The 16588-nt window shown below is 46.0% G+C and overlaps 2 protein-coding genes across 3 annotated transcripts in view; one reads left to right on the forward strand and one right to left on the reverse strand.

The window, feature by feature from the left end:
* Positions 1 to 9095: 9095 nt before the first annotated feature.
* SFT2D3 (SFT2 domain containing 3) lies at positions 9096 to 11615 on the forward strand. The gene has a single exon (XM_059927114.1). It carries the CDS (start codon positions 9113 to 9115, stop codon positions 9767 to 9769), a length of 657 nt encoding a protein of 218 aa, XP_059783097.1. The 5' UTR covers positions 9096 to 9112; the 3' UTR covers positions 9770 to 11615.
* Positions 11616 to 12616: 1001 nt separating this feature from the next.
* The window catches only part of WDR33 (WD repeat domain 33), a 99805-nt gene continuing 95833 nt past the window's right edge, over positions 12617 to 16588 (reverse strand). For both annotated transcript variants that reach the window (XM_059927702.1, XM_059927703.1), the window contains 4 exons: positions 15834 to 15997; positions 15633 to 15725; positions 14451 to 14666; positions 12617 to 13684 (listed from right to left, as the gene is read on the reverse strand). In XM_059927702.1, coding sequence (XP_059783685.1) covers positions 13455 to 13684; positions 14451 to 14666; positions 15633 to 15725; positions 15834 to 15997 — 703 coding nt within the window. In that variant the 3' untranslated portion in view covers positions 12617 to 13454. The remainder of the gene's footprint in view (positions 13685 to 14450; positions 14667 to 15632; positions 15726 to 15833; positions 15998 to 16588) is intronic.

Raw genomic sequence — 16588 nt, forward strand, 5'->3', positions numbered from 1 at the left:
CAAAGTGACAATAAAACATTAAAAAAAAAATAGACGGTAATATGATTGCAAAGAACCTTAGCCCATTCTTAAATGAGAAACTCTGTTTTCTATTATAAATAATCAAAGACATAATAAATGAATATAAACCAAAGAAGGCTATTCTGGTAAGATACAGAATTTTTGTTGTCTAGATAGATTAAATAACAGAATAAATGATCCTTTATATTGTAGGTGAAGGTAATAAACACTAAACCAAGGAAACAAGCCTATCAAATTAAGCAAACTTTGCCAAGATTTTAACTTTTCAAATTCAGGTATTATAAATCAAGGTGAATAAAATTCATTTCCAAACTTTGCCTTTCACTGCACTCGTTCATATTCTGGGACAAATGGACACTGTACTCTAGACCAATCTCAATGTGCCTTAGCTCATTCAGGCTGCTATAACAAAATACCACAGACTACGTGGCTTACAAACAACAAGGTTGTGTTTCTCACAGTTCTAGAGGCTGGAAGTCCAAGATCAAGCGCCAGTGTGGCGTGGCAAGGGCCTTCGTCCGGGTGGCAGACTTCTCCTTATACATGCACATGACTGAAAGGGGTAGGGAGCTCCCTGGAGCCTCTTTTATAAGAGCACTAATCCCACTCATGAGTTAAGCACCTCCCAAAGTCCCTACCTGCTAACACCATCATCTCTGGAGGACAGGATTTCAACATACGAATTTTAGGGGGGCGTTTTCAGACCATAGCACTGGGGGTCCACACGGTCAGAACTAATTCTATAATATTGCTAAGATATTAACGTGCAATGTGTTCACTGTTCCTACTGTCAAATGAATCAATGAGTAAGCATTTCAAAGTCTTCTCAGTTTCCGCTTCCAATATAGTAAATGTCAACAGTTACAACCACAGAGAAAGGTTTTCTCGGTCCTCAATAAGCTTGAAGAGTGCAGAAAGGGGATGGAGACTAAAAAAAAAAAAGAAATCACTTCTTTAGGACAAAACTACTGTTTTCCTTGAAAAATAGATATATGTACTCAGTTGTGTTTCTCCAAAATTCTTTCTACTTAGTCTAAACCACATATTAATGATACTTTTAACCAAAGTAACTAACTCCCAGTTGAGAGATAACAGGGTGGACAATTGCGCACTGTCACACAGCAGCTCTTTATCGCAGACTAGCAGCACTCCTGAAGACACACACGACAGCTCTGTATGGCCTCTTACACCTTATAAAATGTAAGAAATGAGCAGAAATGAGCATGTTCATTACAGACCCAAAGATACAGCCCTCTGTAGCAAATAAAAAAGAAGCAAAAGAATGCAAAATTTAGGGAATTCCCTGGTGGTCCAGTGGTTAGGACTCGGCACTTTCACTGCCAGGGCCTGGGTTTGATCCCTGGTCAGGGGACTAAGGCAAGCTGTGTGGCAAATAAATAAATAAATAAATAACTTATGCTTAGTAACAATGTTTCAGCATTCTCTTACTTGGAGATGATCTAGGTATTTTTGCTTAATTAACTCAATACACTATAAGTACAAGGATTAAGTTACCTAAACATCTTGGCAATTATCTTCAAGAAAAGTAAATACTGTTGAAATAAAGTTTGTCAGAATAATGATTTGATTTGGTTAGATACAAACAGGTGTTTCATAATCTTCAAAAGTTAGTGTAAGTAATGCTAGCTTATTTGATCACTAAACCTGCATAAATTTAAGAAGAATATACCCAAGTAGAATAAAAATGTAAGCACTTAATGGTCAGAGAAGACATAGCTGTTTTTATTAAACCAAAAATATTAAGCTAGTCTCATTTGCCTAAATAATGTGAACTTATTCTTAAAACATTTCTGCGTTAATTTCTGTAAGAATTTTTTTTTTTTAAGAATGTATTTTTTCTTTCTGTTCTTTGAAAGTATTAGAAGTTCAGTTTCCTTAACTTCTGGAAATTTTAAGAATACTGCATTTATAAGGTGCTTATTTCTCTCTAAGTCAATGAAAATAGAGCTCCTTTAATTTAAGCAATTTCATAATCTGATTTGGCAATACCACCCAGAAGTAGGAAAACATCACACACTCACACAATGAGAAGTAAAGGCCTTTCTGAATGACAGTCACAGACCAAGAGCTTATAGCTCCAATTCTAAAACTTCAGCCCTGGGCAGCAGTCAACAGAGATGAACAGAATTCACTAGTCCACGTCAAAGAGCTGTTCTCTTCCCAGTGGATACAAATCTTTAATTGATGAGTTCAGAGTAGATGAACCCGTCTTCTTTTACCCAACAGAGACCTGATCTCTATAACCCAAATGGTCAGACCGTGAAAGCAGGTGAGGACTCAACAAGAATCAAAATAAAATCCTTCCTGGGCTACTGATGGACACAGTCCAGAGTACAGGAGCAGAAGTCAGACATACCCTCGGTCCCAAATCTGCAGTCAGGAATGAAGAGGCTCCCCATGAGGGTGGAGGAGGCAGGGATCCAAGCACAGGCTTTGCTCCTGAAGAAGTCACGGCACCAAAGTGCACTGACAACTAAGGAGGTGGTTTCGCTCGGGCTGCGGTGCTGGGGAGACTGTTCGTTAATGAGCAATGTCTCAAACAGGAAGGAAGGGGTCTAGGGTGTTACAGAGGCAAGTGGAGAAGGGGTCATGGGGCTGAGGGGTGGGAGGGGGCCCTATCCCAGACACAAAGACTGGATCTGAGACACGGGGACCTCTCCACTGTCACTGCTCCCAGGAGCACAGGACTCAGACAATGCTCAACGTGGTCAACATCCATAAAGCCGACGAAAAGGGAGCTTTTGTCATATTTTCTTTGCTAGTGTATAGTTTTGCCCAGTTCTATGGAGTTGACTCCTGTCTTCCAGAGAACAACTCTGCTATACGTCAGTTTCCCTTTTCTGGGATTTTTTTTTTGGCCGAACCGTGCGGCACGCAGGATGTCAGTTCCCTGACCAGGGATCGAACCCGGGCCACCACAGTGAAAGCCCAGAATCCTAACCACTCAAAAAGAAGGGAAACTCCCTTTTTCAGCATCTTTAGATGTAGGTGGTGCAACTGTAGGTTGAGAAAGCATGCCTTCTATTTTACAGTCAAAAATCCATCTTAAAATAAAAAAATCAGTATAAATACATTTTGTTTACTTGAGCAAAAAATGTTAAATTCTAAATTAGTAACAGTTTTAGATAAAATGTAAATGTACAAAGGTTTCTGACACAATTTTTTCAATAATACTGCAAAATAAGAAAACAATTTGCATGTACTTGTTGTTTTCACTTAAATTCAAGGAAAACGTCAGGATTTCACAGGCTATTAACTGGACAATAATGAGATTACAGAGCTTGTGGCTGGTATACCAGAAGAGGCCTAGGAAGAGCACAGTACAAGTACTGAGACGAACTGAATTAACTGCTCCACAGTCACACATTCACACGCCCAAGGCCCTCCCTCAGCAAGTCCTAGAACACACACAAACACGCACCTCCCGAGCGCCCCGCCCAGGGCCGCCTCCCGAGCGCTGGCCGCGCAGCCCACTGGGCTCTCCTCTGCTCCGGGCTGGCCATGCCTCTGGCAGCTCGGCGCCCCGGGGCTGTCCCAGCCGGGCCACGCCAACAGCCACACTGTCACGTCTCCTGCTCCCGTGTCCTGTCGGTGGGGGGCTGTGCTCCTGGTCCCCCGGCATCCTGTGATCTCAGGCCCCCACACAGATCACCCTGCTTCCTCCGTGCCCACCGAGCCTGGGGCAGAGGGAGAACTGTGGGCCCCTTCCAGGTGACCAGGTCCCACCTCCACCCTGGGGCTCTGAGTGGGAAACGACCCCCAAGGCCCAGTCTTTGGGATCAGTGGGCGGAGGGACAGGTGGGGAGGGTTAAACCAGCACCCTGACCACCGCCCCTCTGAGCCCTCTGCTGGGCTGCAGTCAGACCAAGCTGCGAGTGGCAAATAAGACGTCCTGATGAATCCTTTGACAGCAGCAAGAAGTGCGGCGCACCAGGGCAGCTATGGTCACGGCGGGGCCACAGAAAGGGCCCTCACCTCAGCCTGAGTCTCCCCTCAGCCCTCCTCTGGGACTCGGCAGTGCCAGCTCGCTGCCCCATGACACCCAACGAGGGCGCCGGTGCCCAGGGTGGCTACCCAAGGAAACAGCACAAGGATGTCTCTCAGGTTAAGCGAGCTGGACACACAAAGCCCTGCTCAACAGTGAGACACGCTGTGATGGGCCCTCATTACGCACGAGGAACTCCTGTGTACGACGGCCTGCTTCCCTGGTTTCCCCCAGGGGAGGGCCCCGACTCAAGTAGCCCTGCCATGGGGCAGGCAGCGAGGTCTGCAGAGCTGAGCTGAGAAAACACTGTTCTCAGATCAGACTGCTCTGCCAGAAGCCCTGTGGAGGAACAAGCCATCCCAGCCCAGACACTGACTTTCACCAAAGCCTGACATTGCAGGCACTGTGGAACAAATGCCTCCGGTGCCCGCTGGTCATGGTGATAACCAAAATGCCCATGTTTCCAACGTGCTCCAAGCTGTGCTGTCCAATACAGAAGCCACTGGCCACATGTGGCTCTTATCAATTTGATCATATAATGATGTTATGTTATAGTAAATTATATTTTATAAATTATGTTGATAATATAAGTTATAGTATAAATATAATTCATTATAAATAATGAATTAATTAAAATTTAAAATGAAGTTCTTCCAACTCACCAGCCACCTTTCAGGTTGCTCAAACTACATGTGGCTAGTGGCTACAGAGCTGAACATTCACCAAGAATCTCTCCCCATCAAATTACCAGTGGCATTTTTCACAGAACTAGAACAAAAAATTATACAATCTGTATGGAAACACAAAAGACCCCGAATAGCCAAAGCAATCTTGAGAAAGAAAAATGGAGCTGGAGGAATCAGGCTCCCCAACTTCAGACTATATTACAAAGCTACAGTAATGAAGACAGTATGGTACTGGCACAAAAACATAAATATAAATCAATGGTACAAGACAGAAAGCCCAGAGACAAAATCACACACCTATGGTCACCTAATCTATGACAAAGGAGACAAGAATATACAGTGGAGACAAGACAGCCTCTTCAATAAATGGTGTTGGGAAAACTGGACAACAACATGTAAATGAATGAAATTAGAACACTCCCTAACACCATACACAAAAATAAACTCAAAATGGATTAAAAACCTAAATGTAAGACTGGACACTATAAAACTCTTAGAGGAAAACATAGGAAAAACACTCTTTGACATAAATCACAGCAAGATCTTTTATGACCCACCTCCTAGAGTAATGAAAATAAAAACAAAAATAAGCAAATGGGACCTAATGAAACTTAAAAGCTTTTGCACAGCAAAGGAAACCAAAAACAAGATGAAAAGACAACCCACAGAATGGGAGAAAATATTTGCAAATGAAGAAAAGGACAAAGAATTAATCTCCAAAATACACAAACAGCTCATGCAGCTCAGTATCAAAAAACAAACAACCCGATCAAAAAATGGGCAGAAGACCTAAATAGACATTTCAGCAAAGAAGACATACAGATGGCCAAGAGGCACATGAAAAGATGCTCAACATCACTAATTATTAGAGAAATGCAAATCAAAACTACAATGAGGTATCACCTCACACGAGTTAGAATGGGCATCATCAGAAAATCTACAAACAATAAATGCTGGAGAGGGTGCGAAGAAAAGGGAACCCTCTTGCACTGTTGGTGGGAATGTAAGTTGGTACAGCCACTATGGAGACCAGTACGGAGGTTCCTTAAAAAACTAAAAATAGAACTACCACATGATCCAGCAATTCCACTACTGGGCATATACCCTGAGAAAACCATAATTTAAAAAGACACATGTACCCCAATGTTCACTGCAGCACTATTTACAATAGCCAGGACGTGGAAACAATCTAAATGTCCATCGATAGATGAATGGATAAAGAAGATGTGGTACATATATATAATGGAATATTACTCAGCCATAAAGGGAAATGAAATTGGGTCATTTGTAGAGATGTGGATGAACCTAGTCTGTCATACAAAGTGAAGTCAGTCAGAAAGAGAAAAACAAATATCGTATATTACCATATATATGTGGAATCTAGAAAAATGGTACAGATGAACCTATTTGCAGGGCAGGAATAGAAAGGCAGATGTAGAGAACAGACGTGTGGACATGGGAGGGGGAGAGGGGAGGGTGGGATGAATTGGGAGATTAGATTTGACATAAATACACTACCATGTGTAAAACAGATAGCTAGTGGGAACCTGCTGTATAGCACAGGGAGTTCAGCTCAGTGCTCTGTGATGACCTAGATGGGTGGGATGGGGGGTGGGAGGGAGGTCCAAGAGGTAGGGGAGATATGTATACATACAGCTGATTCACTTCACTGCACAGCAGAAACTAACACAACATTGTAAAGCAATTATACTCCAATTAAAAAAAAAAAATCTCTCCGCATCCTCAAGCCAAACTTACTGCTTGGACTCTGGCTAGACTTCCTGCTCTAGGCACTCCTTGCCCATAAACACAGCCCAGCCCAAAACTCAACGGACTCCCTTGTAGCTGCTACAGTTTGCTTTTCCCGAAATGCAATTCCTCTGCTATTCCCGAATAAGTTCAATTTCTGGTAACTTAAGCTTGCCTCGGTTTACCCCTTTATTTAGGGCGATACACGTGAGATAACAAATTGGAATGTATTTTGAAAAAGCATACTGAAACCAAGCAGGACCCTTCCAGGGAGAGACCTCCCCACGTCTCCACTTCTTGTTTGTAGAAAAGCTTTAGCCTCCTAGGTGTTCCCCAAGTTCCAAAGAGCAAAGTGAGAAAATGAAGAAACAAAAGAAAGCAGTCAAGCCAGACAAAATAATAACAGTTTAGCCATAAAACAAAGTTGACGACCTTTAGTTCCTTCTCAAGGGCTGTAGATAATATCCTGAACCATACCCTTGAGCTGTTTTGCAGACACTAAAACCTCCACTAGGTGGAGGAAGTTAACTGCATGCTCACCACCAGCACGTAGACCCCAGACCGGCTGGAACCAGAAGGTTGATGACTGAGATTCCTGAAACATCACCCTCTTAACCTCACCATCAGCCAGTCAGAGAACTGTGCACAAGCTGATCATACACCCTGTGGCCCCCTCCCTCCCACTGTCTTTAAAAGCTCTTCCCTGAAAGCCACTGGGGAGTGCGGGTCCTCTGAGCATGGTGCTGGGCGCCCTGCAATAAACGCTGCGCTTTCCTCCACCACAATCCAGTGTCAGTGGATTGGCTTTGCTCATATCGGGCAAGTGGAACCAAGTTTGGTTCAGGACCAACAGTAACTGCCAAGATCCAACCAGGAAAACAGAAAGTATTAAGGGGAATTTAATGCGGGAAACAGGTTACACAGGTAACAGGGAGACTGAAAAGTCAGAGATGACAACAGCAGAAAGCCATTAATACCAACCTTTTCATAGAGGAGAGAACAAAGGGGTGTTACCAGCCCATCAGCAGGAGTTGCCCAGGGGAAGCCAGTACAGCCAAAAGCGGCAGACACGGGGGAAATACCCTGGGTTCACCTCCTGCAGTGCCTCCAAAGCCAGGGATACTGGAAACAGCCTAGAGAGGTCAGCCCTGCCTTCCACTCCCAGTACTTCTGGGGCAAGTAAGCCAAAGACTTGTACAAGAGTAGACTGCTGTATTACTTAACTGTATTGCACTTTACAGTACAAAAGGACTTCCACGCCACCATGTTCACGTTCACAACAGGCATTTATAAAGTCTAGCAAAATAGGTTTTTCAACCAATGGCTTCTACATCTACAAAAGAAGTATCTACAGGGGACTTCCCTGGTGGTGCAGTGGTTAAGACTCCGCGCTCCCAAAGCAGGGGGCCCAAGTGCAACCCCTGGTCGGGGAGCTAGATCCCACACGCATGCCGCAATTAAGAGTTCGCACGCCACAACTAAGGGGCCAGCAAGGGAGCCTGCAAGCCACAACTAACGAGCCCGACTGCTACAACTAAGACTCGGCACAACCAAATAAATAAAATATTTTTTTAAAAAAAGAAGTATCTACAAAGCCTTTCGGGCAGCTTTACTGTACACAAATTGACAGCTGTGTCAATCTGGTCAACATCTGTTTGTGTGCCTCTGCAGCAGCCTTCCAGGCCCCAGGAAAAGGGAGATGGAAGAGAACCTGTCCTCAAGTTGCTGGCACTGCCTTAAACCAATAAACTTTCACAACTAGGATAGATGAGAACTCAGAAAGAGTGCACCTAAGCGGGATAGGAGTAAATAGCAGGAAGTGCAGCTTGATCCAACGTCCGGGAATGGGAATTAGGTAGAAACTAGAGGGGGCTGAAGCCCTGGCAGAGACCCGGAAAGTTGTGACCTACGTGACCACAGGCTGAGGACCTTCAAGGAGGCTCTGAAAAAGAGCAGGGCTGTGGGAGCCACCTCAGAACACCCAGAAGTGCGAGGAGCATGGAAAGGTGGGCCAAGGATACATGATAAGGGGCTTGAAAGACTCAAGAATATTGCCAGGCCTCTGCTGAAACGGGGAAGAGAAAAGAAGCCAATTGGTGGGAGTGGGGGGTTAACTCTTCTTCATCTCTGTAGCTTTCCCAAAGAAACCACCTAAGACCTGCAGTCTGAGCTTCTAAAAACATTAAATTTATTGACATAGATTGGTATGGTTTTAAGAAATATGTAGATCCCGTGTACCCTTTCCCCATTTCCCCCCAATAGCAACATCTTGAAAAGCTATAACACAGTATCACAAGATACTGACATCCATAAGGTCAAGACACGTTAAGTTTCCTTCAAGTTCTTTTATAACCACACCGACTCACGCCCCCCAACTAACTTTTAATGCTGCCATGATTTATCCAGGCCCTCACAGGGCCTACACCGGACACAGGACAAGGTCCGGGGCTAGCAGGGTAAACGCACAGGGACCAGCAGAGCCCCCCAGCCCCGGGGCCAGCTGAGGCAGCTGCAGCCGCGGAGCCGCAGGCCCCGCCCCTTCCGCCGAAGCCGACCAACAGCCGACAGAGGGCCGAGCCGCTTCCAACGGCGACCCGAGCAAAACCGGAAGTGGGCGGCAGCCCTCCCCTCCCCGCAGCCCCCGCCCAAGATGGCGGACCTCCACCGCCAACTGCAGGAGTATCTGGCGCAGGGGAAAGCGGGCGGGCAGGGGGCCGCGGAGCCGCTGCTCGCCGCGGGAGAGGCGGAGGAGCCCACGGCCGGGGCCGGGCCGGCGGGGGCGTGGCTCGGCCGCGCGGGCCTGCGCTGGACATGGGCGCGGAGCTCCGCGGAGCCGGCGACGGCGGCGGGACCGACGTGCATGCCGAGCGTGACGCGCTTTCAGCGGCTGGCGGCGAGCGGCGTGTGCCTGCTGCTGGCCGCGCTCTGCTTCGGCCTGGCCGCACTCTACGCGCCCGTGTTGCTGCTGCGCGCCCGCAAGTTCGCGCTGCTGTGGTCGCTGGGCTCGGCGCTGGCGCTAGCAGGCGGCACGCTCCTGCGAGGCGGTGCGGCGTGCGGACGCCTGCTGCGCGGCGAGGAGGCGCCGTCGCGGCCCGCGCTGCTCTACGTGGCCGCGCTGGGCGCTACGCTGTACGCGGCGCTGGGTCTGCGCAGCACGTTACTCACGGCGCTGGGCGCCTGCGCGCAGGTGGGCGCGCTGCTCGCCGTGCTGTTGGGACTGCTCCCCCGCGGCGCGGGCACCGCGCTGCGCCTGACGCTCGGGCGCCTGGGCCCGGGCGCCACTCTCGCCAAGGCGCTCCCCGTGTGAGAGGCCCGGGGCCCGCGCCGTCGGAAAGGACGCAGAGGCCGCCCCCGGGACGCGCCGTCGGGAAACCACACGCAGCCGGCCCAGGGGCCCTTCGCTCGCCATGCCAAGGACTGCGCCCGCCGTTCCCAGAGCGCGCGGGGCAAAGGCTGCTCTTTTACTGTGCTAGCGAAATCTGTAAACTGAGCAGCTGTTGGAAAACTGAGACATGAGCTGTTTCGGAAGCTCCTCAAGTTCAGCCTTTTGTGCTATACTCGGCAGCAGGTGCTATGAGAACTAAATTTTGTCCTTGAGTTGGTGACATACTGTGAAGCATTTATGATAAATTGCTTTTGCGTTAACCGTGGTCTTAGATTACCCTCTGCTGAAAAAGAAAAAGAACACTAGCTCTTCCGTTTTAATTAACTGCCCTTATTACTTTTCTCAGACTTCTGTTCCACGTTTTGTCACTTTAAAAAATCCAGTGGTAGACTGCAGTAGCTACAGTAAACTTGTTCTCTTCGGTTCTTGGAAATTATTTTTCCGTATTCTTCAATGTGAGTGGATCCATAAGAGTTATCAAAATAAATACCGACTTTAGCCACCGGAATTTTTAAAAGTACTTTAGTTAAGACGGTTTATCTCAGTTTTTTCTACTTTCAGTGGAGTTGTAAACATGGTGCCTTATAAAATTAAAGGAAAATTGGTTTTGTATTAGATGAGGAAAGCGATGGACCAAGAAGCATCCAGTAAGAAGTACCCAGTAAGGTGCATGTAAATGCTGTGAGAGGTCCGTGGGCAGAACTGAGCTAGGGGACTGCTGGGAGACAGATGATTCTACGTGCGGTTTCCCTCTTTGATTGAAACCATGGATTTCTACAAGGCCTAATTTTTCATTCCTAATTTTATGATCTGCTTTTTAACTATAATTTACACTTTACAGTCTGATCTTCATGCAATGCAAGGTGCTTTTCATATCGTAATTGCCAAATTTCCTTCATTTTAGGTTTAGCACTTAACTTTTGTTTAGGACCTTATTACTTACCTTAATTTATTGCCAGAAAGTATGGGCTCAATATTCTGATGAGTCCAGAAAACTACACGTTTTCTCACTAGCTGTATATTAACTAGGAAGTAAACTATTTAAAATGTTTAAATCCTATGCCAGTGGTTCTCCGTTCACATGAGAATGACTTGAGGACTCAAACCTCAGATCAACTCAGTCTGTCTCTGCGGGGGTGGGGGTGGGAGCCAGGCATCAGCATTTTTTCTGAGCTCCCCAGATGATTCCTTTTCCAGCTAAGGTTGTGAACCACTTTTCTGTATGTTGGATTGCATGATTTGAAAATAACTGTCTCCTGGGGCGGGATTCCAGTGTTGCCGAAACTGGCTGTCAGGCAGCAGTAGAGCCTTTGCCCCTTTGTCCGACCTCAAATTTTAGATTTTTACCAGTGTCCTAAGCCCTGTTCCAAGAAGTGGACACTAAAGTGACCAACATCCACACTGTAGACTTACCCCAGCCCCCCATATTCTCTAAGAATGCTGCCTGCCTTGTTCCCCTCTCGGTAAATAGGGTTACCTACCTCAAAAGGAACAACCAAGGGGGTGTTTGTAAAAGCAAATCCACTGTTTTCGGGGAGTGATTTATTTTTTGACTGGAAAACTTGTACCATTGGCTGCTCTTTCTACCCCCCCTGTTAAATCTGCATTCTAGTTCTAAATTTCTCTACAGTTTGCATGGCTGAAGATTTCACAGTGTTGACTTTTATGTTCATGCCACTGTATTTTTAAAAATTGTTTTCCCAACATTTTTTCAAGAATTCACTGTTTGTTTGGAAATCTAAGCTTTTATAAAATTCAAAGCACAACATCTTGTATGTATTTTGACAGTGATACTTTAAAATGCATCACTTACTGAGTAATGCATTGAGTTTTCAGTTTTCTCTAAATGAATTCATCCTCAAAATGTGATCTGGTTATCTGCTTACTGAGGTACTGTGTTTTTCAAGTTAAAGCCTTGGAATGTTACCATAAAGTTCTTACCACATAAATCTCAGAAAAAAGGAGCCTAAATCTCTGTATGGGTTTGCTCTCTGGATCCCTTTTTAGCTTCTTAGAATTTGATTACAACTTCTTTTTAAGCTATGCCAGTGGAGGGCAAATAAAGAATATCCTCAAACCTAAAGCAATCCTGAGTCTCCTAAACATGTGTTTAGAGCAAAGTGCTGATCAATAGGATGTTTTAAATCGCGAAGTAAAGAGAAAATCTCTTGTAGTCTCTAGGTTCTAACACCCTAAAAAAGCAGTGTGTGTGTGGTCAACATTTTATCTGCAGAGATAACTTAGCACTTACCATTTTTTAAATTAATGGAGAATCAGTTAGGAATTTTTTATATACTCTCCAACTGTGTCAGTATCCCTTTCCTAAGCAACTACTGACACTTTCCAGCACCACTAAATCTGTCAAGGAAACTTTTCTCCTATGCCAAACTGAAGCTGGCAAAGTAATGAGACGTTAGGGTGGCCACAGGACAGTCCTTTGAATAATAAAAGCTTTCTTTTTATAAAAACAAAGTAAGCGGTCAGTATACAAAGTATGCTGGGGTTATCTCAAACTGAACTTTTGGCTTTCAATTCAAACTGGGCCAAATGTTCCATTTATTTAAAACTAAAGGAATTTGTTGTGGATGAGAACTTCCTGGCTTTAAGTTGGAACAATCCTCTGCCTTAAAGATTGGTGTTTCCACATAGCTAGTGTGGAAGAGGAAGAAATTATTTAAGTTTTGCAAAACTGTTTTAAGAGATATTTTGATCCATTCCTTTTCAACTTAGAACAATTTGTGAAATGATTTACAGTATTCAGAAGGTATGTGTAGTTGATTTCTGGTTTATGTCAAGTTCCTCTCATCAGAAAAAGGCAATTCAAGTCTAAGGTGTGATTACTAGGAGATGCAGCCAAGGAAGACCCCTACTTGGACATCCAGATTTTTTTTTCCTCCGGTGTATAATTTTCCATCTGCCACAGTAGATCTAACTAATAATAAGGCTTTGAATCTACTTCAAACCTTGTTATAGTTTTGAAGTATTTCTCACTCTACTACAAAAATAAGTGTGACAGAATGGCTAGATAAGAATTTGTTTAAAAACAAAAAGTTCACAGATGACTTTAGATGACTTAGAGATTCCCATCAAGTATGCTCACAAATATAAGCAATAATTGTACACCCCTCAGCAGACCGGATGCAATGGAAGCTAAGGGTTTCCTTAAGGCAAGCACTTGACGACGAGTTGTTTTCTGTTAATTCTTGCGTAAATCACATTCTGTATTCATACAAAAACAACTTTTTCTCTGACAAACTGTACATATAGAAACAAATTTCCAATTGGACATGAACTTAAATTTGTGGAGGTTCCATGTCTTGTGACACTTTAAAAAAAAAACAAAAAATTCCAGCGCTCATCTTCCCAAGCCCACGTGGGATTTAGGGCAATTTGGGCGGACGGGACCAAACAAGGCCAGCTACTCTGGGTAGCCAGCTGCTCTGGCAGCAGTCTCTTCACCTTGACGACATCAGGGGCTCCTGGGATTCGGCTGCTCCAGAAAGAGTTCAGGGCTACACGGTGCAGGTTTCCTTTTGTTTCTCTTGGAAAGTCCACAGAAGTTCTTAAATACTGTCCAGAGAGGCCGAGGGGTATTGAGCCCCAACTTCTACCGACCCCTTCCACCCCCCCTTGAAGCTCCTCGCCTTGGCGGGCCAGAGTTCATGTTACTCCCTCTACCCCAGTTACTGCCACTCCGGCCCCCTCTAGAAGGGGTACCACTGCCTGGAGGGCCCCCAAAAGGTTCATCTCTGTGGTATCCATCATGGTGATCTCCATCCAAGGAGCTGGAACGTCCGGACTTTGGCACTCTCTGAGAAGGTCCGGGGCCCCCTCGGCCTGAAACGAAACAATGGTTTTACATGTGACTTTTTTTTCCATCAGAGACTGTTAACAACTCCTGGTACAAACTTTTACTCTATGATGACAGACAGTGGAACACTTCTTTTTTTTAAAAAACAGAGTTCTGAGGACATGAGCACAGCCCTCAGAGCACTGAAAGCTGTGCCTCTGCTTTTCTGGACCACCATCTCACTCCTGCCCCCCCTGAAAAGAAAACCCTTTCCAGACCATACTCCCCAAAGTCTTTGTGACTCTGGGCATAAGCCGAATTCCTCCTGGGTTCAGACTAAAAAAAAAAACCACAGAACCTGAGAGAGGAAAATTCTTGCTGCCACTGGGGACACCCTTCAAGGGATCAGAGCAGCCACTACCAGAGAGCACATTTGCCAGTTAGAGCAAGAGTCTCACAGATCAGCAGAGAAAGCACCGGGGCAATCTGAAAGAGCGCTGGAGTGGAAAATGCGAACAAACCAGAGATTCCTGGAAGCAAGGGGAGGAGAACTGCCTAGAGGCTCAGCTTGCAGTCACCCACCGAGAGCTCCCACTGGCTGTACCGCAGCTGGGAGCACGTGCCTTTGCACAGTCGAAGCCCTGGAGGGTAGAGTGGAGAAAGGACCCCCAGTACCCCAGTCGGGGACAGACAGAACAGGCACACACTGGGATGGGGCTGGCCTGGAGATGAGGCTTCCCGTGACCCCTGCAGCCTTCTTGGCAGGGCTGTGGCATCCGTAGATCCTGAGCTGAAATCACCGGCCTCACTTACCTTTGCCTCCTCGATCCTCAGAAGGACCCCCTGGGGCTTCCATTTCTCTATGCTCAGAGGTTCCTGGCCCATCATGCCAGGGGCGCTTTCGGGGTGGTAGGGATGCCATGTCCATGCCTTGGAGAGAAGAGGACCGCTCTCTGCTAGCTGGGGAATGCCCGTCGTGAGGGGGATGATCAGGGCGGGGAGCATCACGGAAGTGTTCATGGCCTGGCCCTAATACAGAAAACACAGACCCAGAGGGCTAAGAGTCTGACCATCTCATTCTATTAAAGCACAGTGTGACTAAAAGCAGACAGGAATTATACTGCTAAGAATAAGTGGCAACCCGAAAACCAATATTCACTCATGCAAGAAACATTTCCTGAATACCTAGTCACGTCATGAGTACACAAAAAGGGTCAAGATTAGAAATCAACGTAGCTCCTGAAACAAGAGGAGGCAGGGAAGGACCAGAAAAGTGGTTCTCAGACTTTTTAGTTTCAGAGTGTCTTTACACTCTTAAAAATTATTGAGGATCGCAAAGAGAATTCATTTATGAGAGTTCTAACTACATTTGCCATGTCAGAAATGAAGACTGAGAAAACTTTAGTTCATTTAACTATATTTTCCAAAAACAAAACAATTTAGTGAAAAGAGTGGTATTTAGACAAATCTCTTTAATATCTGGCTCAGTAGGAGAAAGCTGGGTTCTCCCATCTGCTCCTGCATTCAGTCTACACTGTGGGTTGAAGGTGTGGGTTGAAGACAATCCAGCCTGCCACGGAGAGGTGAGTCGCTAAAGAGAGAACCCAGGGGCTTCCCTGGTGGCGCAGTGGTTGAGAATCTGCCTGCCAATGCAGGGGACACGGGTTCGAGCCCTGGTCTGGGAAGATCCCACATGCCGCGGAGCAACTGGGCCCGTGAGCCACAACTACTGACCCTGCGCGTCTAGAGCCTGTGCTCCGCAACAAGAGAGTCCGCGATAGTGAGAGGCCCGTGCACCGCGATGAAGAGTGGCCCCCGCTTGCCACAACTAGAGAAAGCCCTCGCACAGAAACGAAGACCCAACACAGCCATAAATAAATAAATTAATTAAAAAAAAAAAAAGAGAGAGAGAACCCAGTGGAGCCCTGGGAGAGTCCTCAGACCACACTCTGTGAACTGTGGGACCCGAAGCCACAAGCAGCTCTACTGCCTTACCTGGCTCTCTATTTCCATCCCAGGAGTCTGGTTTCCGACCTCCTTCAAAGCGAGGGAACTCATCAGGAGTGGGAAGTAAACCCTTCCTTCCTCCTACACAATAGAACACAGCAACGCCGCACTCACAGACTATTTCAGGGGTGTCCACAACAACCCACCTCTCCACCCCTGTCCTTCCCAGACCCGGGGTTCTCAGCTCACCTCGTGGGGTACCCCGACCTCGACCTCTGAGATCTCTTCCTCGGGCTGTTTCATCAGAAGCATCAAAATTCTCCTCTGGTCCAAAGTCTTCGGGACCAGGGAAACCATCCCTTCCTCTGGGGGGAGCACGGCCCTCATGTCTCGGGGGGGCTCCTCGTCTGAAGCTGTTAGGGAAAAACAACAGAATATCCACCTAATGGAACACCTTGTAGTCCTCAGTTCATGTTTCAAAGAAGCATAATGATGTGAGAAAATATGATACAATGTTAAATGGGAGAAAAACAAAATAAAAGTATGTATTTTTTTAAGTACACATTTTACAATCCCAATATGGCACGTAAAAACAGGCAAGAGGGAAAAGTACCAGAATGTAGGGTTATTTTAACTTTGTTTTAGGCTTTTAGGAATAATAGCAGTGAGCATTTTTTAGGTGCTTATATCATGCCAAGTGCTTTACATGTATTATTTCATTTCATTTTATCCTCACAACCACCTTATGAAACTGACACTATTACTTCCCTGGCAGTCCAGTGGTTAAGACTCCGTGCTTCCATGGCAGGGGGCATGGGTTCGATCCCTGGTCAGGGAACTAAGATCCCACATGCCATGCAGCACACCAAAAAATGGAAAGAAAAAAAAAAAAAGAAACTGACACTACTATTCTACCCATGTGTACATTGGGGCTCAGAGAGGTTAAGTCATTTACTTAAGGACACACAGTAAGTGTTGGGATTTGAACTCAGCCAGTCTTGACA

The sequence above is a fragment of the Balaenoptera ricei genome, chromosome 7, assembly GCF_028023285.1.
Source record: "Balaenoptera ricei isolate mBalRic1 chromosome 7, mBalRic1.hap2, whole genome shotgun sequence".
Taxonomy (NCBI): domain Eukaryota; kingdom Metazoa; phylum Chordata; class Mammalia; order Artiodactyla; family Balaenopteridae; genus Balaenoptera; species Balaenoptera ricei.